The sequence below is a fragment of the Haliaeetus leucocephalus genome, unplaced genomic scaffold (genome assembly GCF_000737465.1).
Source record: "Haliaeetus leucocephalus isolate CR32 unplaced genomic scaffold, Haliaeetus_leucocephalus-4.0 Scaffold646, whole genome shotgun sequence".
NCBI lineage: Eukaryota > Metazoa > Chordata > Aves > Accipitriformes > Accipitridae > Haliaeetus > Haliaeetus leucocephalus.
The window spans coordinates 3546716-3559252 of NW_010973082.1; the positions used below are offsets into that span (position 1 = coordinate 3546716).

The following is a 12537-nucleotide window of genomic DNA, read 5'->3' on the forward strand; positions in this document are numbered from 1 at the left end:
GGGCGGAAGGGGGGTGGGGGGGGCAGGGGGAGTAAAACTCATGGGTTGAGATAAGAACAGTTTAATAGAACAGAAAGGAAGAAAATAATAATGATAATAATATGACAATAATACTAATAAAAGAATTGGAATATACAAAGGAAGTGATACACAATGCAATTGCTCACCACTCGCAGGCTGATGCCCAGTTAGTTCCCGAGCAGTGATTCCCCCTGCAGGCCAACTCCCCCCAGTTTATATACTGGGCACGATGTCACATGGTATGGAATATTCCTTTGGCCAGTTTGAGTCAGCTGTCCTGGCTGTGTCCCCTCCCAACTGCTTGTGCCCCTCCAGCCTTCTTGTTGGCTGGGCATGAGAAGCTGAAAAATCCTTGACTTTAGACTAAACATTACTTAGCAACAACTGAAAATGTCAGTGTGTTATCAACATTATTCTCATACTAATTCCAAAACATAACACTATACCAGCTGCTAGAAGGAAAATTAACTATCCCAGCTGAAAGCAGGACAGAATCATACATGGAAAGATTAATTAGCTCTAAGTGCCTTCTGCAGAATACTCTCTTTGCAGTCTAGTATCTTGATTCTTCACAGTGTGCCTCTGGGTTTTACTGGCCTGTAATATAGCATACCTTTGCTGGTACTGAAGGCTTTTTCTTGAGTTATATAGGGAAATTGAAGATAACAGTTAATTGCTTTTCAGTCCAATGGAACCTTGTAACACTAGAATAGGAAGAGCTGATGGGAAAGGAAGAGACAGATGCTTCTTGGGATTTTAAGGTGACATACATACGTACCCTGGATGCATTAGCATAGCTGTAACAGTTTCAGATTTGCTAAATGGGAGGAGACAGTGGAAAAAGAAGAAAACACTTAGATTATCACCATTGAAATTCAAGCAAGGTGTACAAGCCTCTATGCCTGAGCTGCTTGTCTGGCAAATGGGTACTAGCACAGCTATACATCATGGAATGATGAGACTATGTGAAGTGTTCATATTGTTGCATATCTAGGTCACATAAGAAGATGTATAAATGGCATATCTATCTAGCAAATAATTCTGTAATGAGCTAGGGGTTCAAAATGAAAGGTTAAAGTTTCCTTTTTGGTGAGCTAAGAAATAATTAAAGTATAAACTTAGCAACAGCATTATATTCTGCGGTCGTGTTTGTAAGGACCAGAGCAGCCTTACAATTGCTGCTCTGCCAGTATCCTGCTCTCACCACTTCCATTGGTCATTTGCCACGGAAAATTCAGAAGGCATACTTTTCCCTGTCCTTTTTAGTTAAGCATTTTGTTTTGTCCTTTTCTTTCCTCTTGCTATATAAAGGTGTATTCTTGCATTCTCATCTCCCCTTCCATCTTAGTTTTTGGGTGTTTGCCTTTATCTTCCTTTTCTGTGCCTTTTGTTCACAAACAATAATAAAGGTGCTGCCATTCCTATTATTGTTAATAAATAACTTTCTTGGTTTAGAGGAAACATGGTTTAAATAATAATTTTTCTTTAACGTGGAAGTCTACAGGCATAGAATATTCCATAGAGTCAAATGATTGTCAGTGTTCAGCTGTTATTTTTGATGTGTAGTATGTGGGCGGTCTTCCTGAGAAAACTTGCCAAACTTAACCATGCTAACCTGTTAAAACTAATGGAAAGTTACTGGTAGCCTAGAGGAGTAAATGGGTAAAGTAGAATTAGTTACTTTTCATGAGCAGAGGCCTTTATGAGAGAAATGATAGTATTTCTTTGCAATACACCAGGTTTTATCATCAAAACCAAAAGTCTGTTTTGTAGTACTGGTTGTGACAAATTAGTAGTTGAATTTTGAGTAATGTTGCCATTATTAACTTCATAACACTTTATTTTAGTAGTATTCTGATTGAGTTGCAAATATTACCGTTGTTTCATAAATAGAGTGTGGAAAATAGTAGATAGATGATGATCGAGTTGCCTTGCGGTTTGACTTTCTGGATATCTGAGGCCAGTTTTTACCATCTTCAATGTATAAGCCATGTGGAGGCAGCCAGTAGAGAGGAACACAAAACAAACCTTCCAATGGTAGATCTTTCAAACTACAGTCAGCTTTTCATTCCTATTGACGACTTGCTTTAGGATTATTGGTGAGCCATAAGTCTGTAATGCTTTTACAGGTAGCACAAGTGTAGCAGTAGTTTAGCTCCTCTTCCACATGAAGGCCAGGCTGATAAATCGTTGTGTCACCCCATACGGTGTTGACGGTATTGGGAGTGCTGGGGTGTGTTGCGGAAATGAGTGGTCCTGCCCACAGCCAGCCTGGATCTGGCTGCTGCTGCTGAACAGGACCTAACAAGCCAAAATGAAACCAAGCAGCCTTCTGCAGAACCACTTGAAGCGTCCTCCTTGTGCTCTCCAGCACTCTGGGAGAGCCTGTTACCTGAGATGTTTATGGAGCTCACTTGTGTCTGGTGGCCCTGTTGAGATGCTTTTGACACTGTGGTCCTCCAATAGTTTTATTTAGGTTCATGGTGTCATGGAGTAGCCCAGATAAAAAAAAATATGGAAATCCCTTGCTATTTTAAAGGATCATACTATGATTCTTTTGTCCCTTACTGGTGCTCTCACAGGTGAATGCCATAGAGATGCTAATGTAAAATATTTTATGAATGTCACATTCTATGGTTTGAATTTCCTAACTGCTATTTCCTGAATATGCAGTAAGAAACACTGCCCTTTATGGATTCTGGAGCCATGCCCTCTTTTGCAAATTGTTTGGGACTTAGTAGTAGATTACTGGTTACAGTAATAGTAAATGTAATGAAAATAAACCTTGTTGCCAGATTGGACAAACCAGTTTTAAGGATACTCTTCAAAAGCTTTCCTGAGGAAGTTGTCATGAGAACTTCTGAGGGGATGAAGAAAGGGAGGGAAATGAGAAGGGAGTATTTGGATACTAAACTGGGTGCATATGACTCTCCTCATGTGATTTGTTTCTTCACGCTCGGGTATTGGCATTTAATAGTTCTCTGCAAAAACTAGGCTGATACCAATTTTTGTCATTTGCCCAGATATTTTAAAATTAACATTTTTTAAATACTCTTTCAGAGAGGAAGATTCAGAAAGTGAAAAGGATAAGAAAATCTGGTACTATAGCACAAAGATCCAGCTGGCAGAGTTAATTGAATGCCTAGACAAAGACTACTGGGAAGCTGACCTATGCAAAACTCTGGAAGAAATGCGTGAAGAAATTCATCGGCACATGGATGTGACAGAAGACCTTACTAATAAAGCAAGGGGCAACAACAAGTCTTTCCTTTCTGCAGCAAATGGTAAGAATATTTTGTTTAATGGGAATAGATGGTGCACTTTGAATCAAATACTTGTTTCTTTTACTAAAAGATGTTTATAGAAGTTGATGGAGAAGCATCATGCAGGTACCAGCATGGCTATGTAGTGCTGACTTCTTGTAGGACTATGTAACATGTATTCCAGGATGTCCTGAATGAGTCAGATTCTTGATATGCTTAGGGTGTGCCAGATTGTGATCATTCCAGATGTTGAAGTGGAGCTGTGTTGACTGTCAAGTGTTTCTTGATGTACTGTCTTTTATATATGTATGTATATAACTCCTCATAAACAGTTAACAATCCAATGGGAGTTGGAGTGGCAAAAAATATTAGAGCTCCAATATTATGGAAAGTGTGGAAGAATGCATATCTCCTCTGCAGTTGCCCACCATCTTAATTTATCTACCTTGGAGCAATAAATAGCAATACAAATCTGAAGGTTTGAACTTTGGTTCTAGGGAAGATGTGAAGATTAAATATTCAGGTTTAAAAATTTATTTAAGTCATCACTATATAAATGCATAACTTGGAGAAATCAATAATTAAATCTTTGGAGTTGTTTCTGCTAAGTGGGAAAAAGCGGTAAGAAGTTGGAAGTTATCTTTTGTCTCATTGAAGAGAAGTAGTATTTATTTTATTTCTGCTCAGTGTCTCTGTAGGCGGTGGTTTGTTCTTTACTGATGACAACATACTTTCTATTGTAGACGAAATTTTGGACATTATCAGAGCAAGAAAAGGAGAAACAGTGGAAGATAAAAACACAGCAGATGATGAAGCAGAAAAGGCCAAAAGTGACGTTGATAATGACCAGGCAGATGCTGAGAGAGGCAAGGAAGAATCTGGAGACCAAGATAAAACTGAGGAAACACCCAATGAGCAAGATGCAGAAAAAGTGAAAACAGAGGGTAAAGCACAGTCAGTTTCTTTAACAACTTCATTTAAGTAAAGTTAATCTTTAGTTAAGATCCTCCCATTTCTTTGTTAATGTGATTTTACTTCTTTTTTTTGTATGATTCCAAAAGTTATTTTTTAAATAATAGGTGATATTTGTCAGTTCCTTTGTGGTTGTATATTTGTTGTTAAGTAATTTCTCCAATTTTCCTACTTTTCAAGTTAAATACAGCTAGCTTGTAGACACCTTGGCTTGAGGTACAGGTGGCACTTACAGGTTATGATCAACGTGTTTGTAGTAAGCAATATTACAACATTTTTAACATTGTTTTCCTCATCAGAATTAAATAGTTTGTTCTTTGATTCTGAGACAATACTATCTCATAGCATAAGAAAAAAAAGGTGGGAAAAGCTCAATGTTTTTCAGCATTATCAAACAGACAAACAAAGCTGCTGAAGTTGCTTTCTATGGACGATGCCAAATGACATCCTAAGACATACTAAAAAATATCCCTAAAGTTTTGTTGTGCATTTTACTATAGAGGCAACAGTCGTTGGGGATAAAAGTAACTCTGTGACATCAAGCACTGATGACAACAACACAAATCCTTCTGCAGGAGAGACTAGTTGCTCTGAAGGGAAGGACGCAATGGGGTGTCAGTCAGAAACCCTTGATAGCAACAACGTGGCAGAGAAGAAGGTGGCATCAGAGCTCCCTCAGGAACTCTCAGGTACAGAAGGCACTGTTACCAATGCCTCTGTAATTTGGGGAATCTGTTAAGTTTTTCTATCTGGTTTGTCCACTAAAACCATTCACAGCGTATATCACTCATGCTGTTTGCTTGCAGTGCCATCCTTTACTGCTACGTTGTCATTAACATTTCAAAGTTAATTTTCTTGCAACTAGTGCTTGAAATTTGTGGCCCTCCGTGACATTAGCATTTGTTTCCATGCCTTCCAAAGATGACTATGGCTAAGCTTTTTATGTTTTATTTTCTGTATATTTTATTTTTCCATAGTGATCCATAATGATTGTTAGCATCTTATCAAAGTTTATTTCAAATTCTAATTTGCAGCTGGCTTGTTTATTATTTTAACCTCTCATTTACTGTATAAATTACTAACAAACAAAGTATTTTCATTTATGTGAGTAAACCATTGCACTGAAATGTCAAGATTAAAATTGTCATGCTAGGAATTTTAAACAGATTTCAGAATTACAAGCACAGAGGCTCTTGTATTTTAATGTGTTTTGTTCTGCCACCTCAGTGATTCAAAAGTAGTAATATACACTATCTAAGTAAAAAAAACCCAAATAACCAAACAACAAAATCAAATAACCAAACTTTAGATTTAGGAATAAATGGTAGTTGATTAGGTGTAACATAAATTATCAGAGTACTATTTTAGAATGACATTCTCTTACATTTAGAATTATATTCTATTGCAAGCTTTACTATATAACCAAATGTTATTCTAAACATCCGATTACTGTTAAAATCATCAGAATGTTATTTCCAGTTCTTAAAAATCTAAAAATATTCTAATCCGTGATGTGGCCATACTCAGTGTGTCATGTTCTTAAAAAGTGGTAGTAAACATTTTCTCTCCTACAGAGATAGTTCTCCATTCAGATACAGATTGCAGTTCTTGAACTTGAAAACGTCAATGCATCCAAACCTTGTAATAAACTTTGTTAATAGGAAGAGAAAATGAAAGTTAAGATTAATCCATAATCTGGAAGCCTCATAATATACTTTTTTTAAGACAGAATATATCCTAGTACATGGGACAAAAAGCATACTTTTTAGATATTTGACCAAATATTTTTGCCTGTTCTCATATTTTTTTATTCTATTTTAAAGTTAAAATAACTGTATAGAGGTTTAACGGAAAAGATACATATCCTATAACTTTGTTCCAGACATATTTATGGATTTGTATTTTATTGTAGAGATTCACTTATATATTTATCGTTATTTCTTTATTATACTTTCACAGGTACTTTTCTCCTTCCAAAGCTTCTAGCTTATTTTTAAATTTAGTGGGCTCTTTTTGTGTGTGTGTGTGTGGAGAGGGTTCTTCTTCAAGTCTAATTTACTGCATTCACAGTGATAACTTGCATTTCTATTATGAAATTTCACTTTGAGACACTCATTTCAGAGGGAGGGAGAGATACTGAACCAGTACCAGTGAGGCAGCTACCACCAAAGAGGGGGAAAATAAGAGTAAAATGCAAAGCTAGGCAAGAATGTGTCTGTCACCATCCTTGTTAAATGCAATTTGGATATGAGTTTTTTATTAAGAGTCTACTTTGGGTGCTTCCACTCTCCTGCAAACAGCAGGCATGGCAAATGATTCCATTTTTCCTCTTAGTAAAAAAGGGAAATGGATCGAACAGTGGTGGTCACCCACTTGGCAAAGCCAGAGATCAAGATGCATTCAGGTTAGGGATCTTCTAAGAATCCCAGAATATTTACCTAATCATCTTTATTCTAGGAGTGAATGTTTCACAAAAAGGAGGTTTTGTTCTGTCACCTTTCTTAATCACAACAGAATCCCTGATGTTTTGGAAGAATTCTAGAAATAGAAAAATCTTGTATTTTTTTTAAACAGCTAAGCCGTGTCTCTTGTACAAAATCAAGACGATGTTGTTTTGAGGGATGGTGGTTTGTTCTTACTGGGAAGCTGGAGTGATTTATTTCTAGGTAGCTGCAATTCACTGATGCTGTAGTCGAAAGATCGTACTCGTGCAGTACGCCTTAGCAACAGTGAGGTGGCAATAACATCCACAGCTGTCAAGACAGACAGTGACAAGGACAACTGAGGACCAAGAACCCATTTATCTTACTGAGCTTGAAGCAACATCTAGACCCATCAGATTGTAAGAAAGAGGCTGATATTTTAAGTTTGCAGAGGAGGAGTTTAGATATAGAGTGGTGCCAATTGAACTGAAGTTTGGGGAATTCCTCAGAATTAATGTGCTGAAGAAGAGACAATCAAAGACTCAGTGGAAAACTGGAGGGGAACTGAAAGTTGTACGCTTTGAGGAGCAGCTAAAGCACAAGAAAAAGTCAAAAGAGATAAAATCATAGAAGCTGCAGGAAGACCAAATTTCATGAAATTTGCATTCTAAAAGCAAAACAAAGTCTCAGGAGAGGGTTCTCTGTGTGTACATCTATAGAAAAAAAAATTGTCTTGTATTTAAAATGTATTCATATTTCATCCAAGTATGAATTTCAGTCCTCTAGAGCTGTAAAAGTTGAAACTGCTTGAAATGGAACAAAAAATATTTTCGTGGATACAGTGGTCTGGAGGGAATTAATATTTTATGGGTATTTCTTTCCAGTCCAGCAAAAGATGTTCATCTGACTTTTTTAATCTTTTTTTGATGAGAAATTTAGAACTAGAAAAAATTGCATTGATCCAATTCAAAAGAAAAATTAAAAGTGAAGTTGTTCTTTTGTAGAAGAAACTGGTCAGATGATCCCTAGCAACAGTAGCAGTGCATCTGCTGCACCTCTACAGTCAGATGTTGAAAACAGCAACAGTAGTGAGTTGGGCTCTGGGCAGAATGACTCCATTAAGACGCCTGATGATGCTGAAAATGCAGAGAGGGGATCCCAGACTTCAGAGGACATAGGTAACAATATTAATAATAGTGTCTCTAATTTTATGCATCTTTTCTTTTTACTTTATAACTCCCATACCTCAATAGAAAACTTCCAATTTTTAAGTTTGTTTTAAAAGCCTTTTTTTCCTGGGCAGGAGAGAAATCTAATGGTGAAAGAAGTGATTCTCCAGGCGCAGGGAAAGGCACGCCAGGTTCGACGCGAATGCTCACAAGATTACGAAATCCAGATAGCAAGTTGAGCCAGATGAAAAGCCAGCAGGTTGCTGCTGCAGCACATGAAGCAAATAAGTTATATAAAGAAGGCAGAGAGGTTTGTGCACATCTTGGAAAACTCAAAGAAGTACGAAAACTGTTTTAGAAAACTGATAATCTTTTTAAAACTAAAAAAGTGATTTTGGCAGACTGTGGAGGTATTTAAAAATAAAAGTAGTGATAATAAATTAGCAAATGGTGAAATTGTAATATCACAGGAACCTTTTTTCCTCCCTCTCCTTTGCTCTTGCTCTCTTAGTTGCTATCTACAGAGTGGTATGACAGTGACCCAGTGCACCTCCATTCCTTTAACATGCTGGTCATAAAAGTTAGATAATTGTTCACTATATAGCCAGTAATAAGTTATACGCATTTTCTCCCACTTCTGTCTTCAAATCTCTCAGAACTGGTGTGTCAAAACTACAACTTTACAGTGGTTTGTGTTTGATTATTGTTTGAATTTCTAGGTAATAGCCACATTTCCAGTTCATAACAAACCTGTCTGGCAGAGTATGGTCATTTAAAGACAATCACTGCAAAATTGTAGGACTGCTTGATGCAGATGCAAATGAAATCTCTCCAAATGTCTGCCAGTTGGTATAAAATTCTTGTAATTTTTTGTATGGCTGTAGGTTGTTTGTTGGTTTTTTGGAGGTTTGGGGTTTTGGGTTGGTTGGTTTTGTTTTTTTAAGTAGCCCAGCTTTTCCAGGAAGGAAGTGTTTGAATGTGAAGAGTTTGTTGCAGTTAGTTGTCTGCGTGTCGTTCGGTGTGTTAATTTTATTTTTGTTAACTGGTTTTCCTTGTAAGTTAGCATTTAGCATATTTATTCACAAACGTCTCAAATTTGGAACTGTTATGAGTAATTAGTGATCTTATCCATGCCATGTTTTCAAAGTCAAAGATACTTGTTTGCTTAGCTACATGTATGAATTCTGTGATTTACCAAGGAGGGGTTTCACAGAAAGCTTACTTAAGTTCAGTGAAGCTGTTTTCCCAAAGCTGTCTTCCTCAGTAGGCATAATTCAGCAAAACGAGTTCCTGTTTGACTTCCTGAGGAGCCTGGATGGCAGGTTTTTTTAATTTTAAAGTTGATCTTTGGGAATATCCTAACTCTGTATACAGTAAGTGATGAAGTACATATATTTAGTCTGTTGGATAAACAGTTATTTGCTTCTACAAATTGATGCAAGGTATTTTTATTATTTTGTATATAGCCAGTTGAAGCCTAAATCATAAATAAGTAAATAGAAATACTTGAAACTTAAGTAAATCTTTAAAATCATTCTTTCTTTCACAAGGTTCTGGTGGTCAACTCTCAAGGTGAAGTCTCCCGAATGAACACAAAGAAGGAAGTTGTGATGAAAGGAAATATCAACAATTATTTCAAATTAGGGCAAGAGGGGAAGTACCGTGTTTATCATAATCAGTATGCCACTAATTCATTCGCATTGAACAAGCACCAGCACAGGGAGGACCATGACAAGAGACGACATCTCTCTCATAAATTCTGTCTGACTCCTGCTGGAGAGTTCAAATGGAATGGGTCTGTACATGGGTCCAAAGTTCTTACCATATCCACTTTGAGGCTAACTATTATTCAGCTAGAAAACAATATCCCGGCATCATTCCTTCACCCTAACTGGGCTTCCCACAGGTAAATTAATAAATGAAAATATATGTTCTCTTGTTTTACTTGGATTTTTGCTAACTATTATTAAGCAGTGGTCTTTGTTTTTTCAAATCAGTGATTTTTCAAGCACCGTGCTTCAGTATATTAAAATATAAGATAACGTGTGTGTTTTCTGATGGATGGGTAAAAGGATTGCACATTTGAGTAAAGTATTAAAATACAGGAGGTTTTATCCTACCATTAAATCTTGTTAACGTAGCATGCTATATTAGTGCATGTATATGTTTCAGTTTTGGGTTTTTTTTTTTCCAATTTAGGTCTAACTGGATTAAGGCTGTTCAGATGTGCAGCAAACCTAGAGAATTTGCACTAGCGCTGGCTATATTGGAATGTGCAATTAAACCAGTTGTCATGCTGCCAATCTGGCGGGAATCATTGGGGCATACTAGGTAAAATAAACATGAAAATCTTTTTGAATATGAGAACTTTACTTTGTTTTACAATTACTAGTTCCTCGAAGCCTATAAGAATTATGTTTAAATTTAGTCCGTCATTCAGCACTTGAAGTGGTTTTTTCTCAACCAGAAACACTAAAAATACATAACAAGATTTTTATAGTGTTGTTGCTTCTGCAAAGCAAGTTTGTTTTCTTTATCTGAGCCACAGTCTCAAAGTGATTAAACTTTGGGAGACTAGAAGAGCAAATTTCAACACACTTATTTCAGTGGAGTCTGTCTTGTCTCTCATTGTATCATAGAAGCAGAAATGAGATGTGTCTGATGTTTGACAGTTGCTGGCCGCTGTGTTTGTCTTACTGAAATAGCCAAGAAAAGTAGTGTTCCTGTTGCAAGTAATACAGATAACCTGATACTGGGCATTCCTCTTAGCTTCAGATACTTAAAATTATTCAAAGGGCTAGTATATGCTGTTGTTCGGCTTTTTATATTTGCTTACAAGATCCTGTACTTAAACACCCTTAAATCTATATGTATTAGATTACGCAGAATGACAGCAATAGAAAGAGAAGAAAAGGAGAAAGTGAAAAAAAAAGAGAGAAAACAAGAAGAAGAAGAAACAATGCAGCAAGCTACATGGGTGAAATACACATTTCCTGTCAAACATCAGGTAAGGTTTTCTTTTGTGTGAAGAACAAACAAAATACAGAAATTGTTGATTTCTTACTCTTCTTCTTTTTTTATTTTAAACTTAAAATTTTCATGTCATTGAGTTCCTTCCTGCCATTGGAGTAGGAACCATGTCCACGTATTCAAGCACATAATCTTGGTCTGAACTAAATTTGATATGTATTATGCTCTTAGTGACACTGCCTGATTTGACAGATGTTTGTCTGCAAAATGCAGCCTTTCCTAATGGAAGGGTTCTAGATGGTTATTGGAATCTTGTCTGTATGTCTGTCCCTGTCCAGTGCTCCCCTCCCATCCCCACTCTCCCCCACAATAAACATCTAGCCTAGCTGCCTTTAATTTGGAAGGTTATCTAATATGATGGGAACTACTATAGAAACCTCTTTATCTTCTCCTGCAGTAGATATTAAATACTTTTGTTGGAGTAGTTCTTTGCTCTAAATTTATTTGTTTTAACAAAGATACAGGTTGATTCAAAAACTTGTATAATCTTCCAGCTTTTAGGTAAATAGATTCTCACTGTTACATGAAATAAATATGGGGTTTAGATGTTACCATGATAGAAGCAATTTAATTATCAGCAGATATATCTTTAATTTTAGATAGTGAGTTATTTCACAAATATACTTCAACTTGCTTGAAAAAGTCTGTAAATTAAAGATGTTGGTTTGGTTTTTTTAAAAATAATCTTAGGGTTTAAAATAAATGTATACATTAATAATGCAGCAAATAGCACCATTAAAACTACTATTTTAAAAATATTTAACAGGTTTGGAAGCAAAAAGGAGAGGAATATAGAGTGACGGGATATGGTGGCTGGAGCTGGATTAGTAAAACACATGTCCACAGGTTTATGCCCAAACTGCCTGGAAATACTAATGCAAATTACAGAAAGTTGCTACCAAGTAAGTGTCTGTGTTGCTTACGGTTTTTTTAAGAAGTAACATGCTGCTTTTTATTGCTTATTCAGTTAATTATTTGCATGTGTTATTTCTTATGTAGACTTTGATATAAATAGTGTTCCAGAGAAGCTTTTGTGGATATCTGCTAATCTTTGTCAATATAACCAGTCGTCATAGACATTTTTAGCTACATTAAATTGTTTCAATTATGAAGCTGTGTGTAATATTTGTACAGCTTTGTATAGCCTTATGTAAATTAAAGGTAGATAAAAATTATGTAGATAATCACAAGCAAAAATTAACCTCTAAAATACTGGTGTATATATACACTTCTCCCCCCCCTCCCCCCCCAATATTGACAGAATACTATTAATCAATTTTATTTGGGAGCAACAGTTTTATAAGGGAAAAGAAATTTATTTCTCCAGAAAGTTCAAAACACACCTTTTCGCTTATTTGTTCCAAGGATTTATATTAAAAAAGAAAAATTTTGCACAGTTGACTTTTAGAATGCATCCTGAACTGTACAAGTCATATCTATAATAAATTTAATCTTGAGTTTTCTTTTAAAATTTAGAAAATGGTGGCCCACCCTACATTACATACCAAAATTATTTATTTCCTCACATATTGATGTAATACTTTCTCTGTTGCTTTTGACTGGATCAAACACAAAATGGATGCTGCTGCTTTTGGTGTTGTCTATATGATTGTTAATTAGATTTATCTTGCCTTTTGTATTGCAATTAATAGCCACTAC

The 12537-nt window shown here is 36.0% G+C and overlaps 1 protein-coding gene across 1 annotated transcript in view; it reads left to right on the forward strand.

Annotated features, from left to right (window-relative positions):
- Window positions 1-12537, forward strand: part of BPTF (bromodomain PHD finger transcription factor) — a 56936-nt gene that overhangs the window by 17860 nt on the left and 26539 nt on the right. Inside the window, 9 exon segments of the mRNA XM_010578614.1 lie at window positions 3082-3305; window positions 4028-4228; window positions 4757-4945; window positions 7684-7857; window positions 7983-8158; window positions 9399-9754; window positions 10048-10179; window positions 10726-10855; window positions 11645-11780. Coding sequence (XP_010576916.1) covers window positions 3082-3305; window positions 4028-4228; window positions 4757-4945; window positions 7684-7857; window positions 7983-8158; window positions 9399-9754; window positions 10048-10179; window positions 10726-10855; window positions 11645-11780 — 1718 coding nt within the window.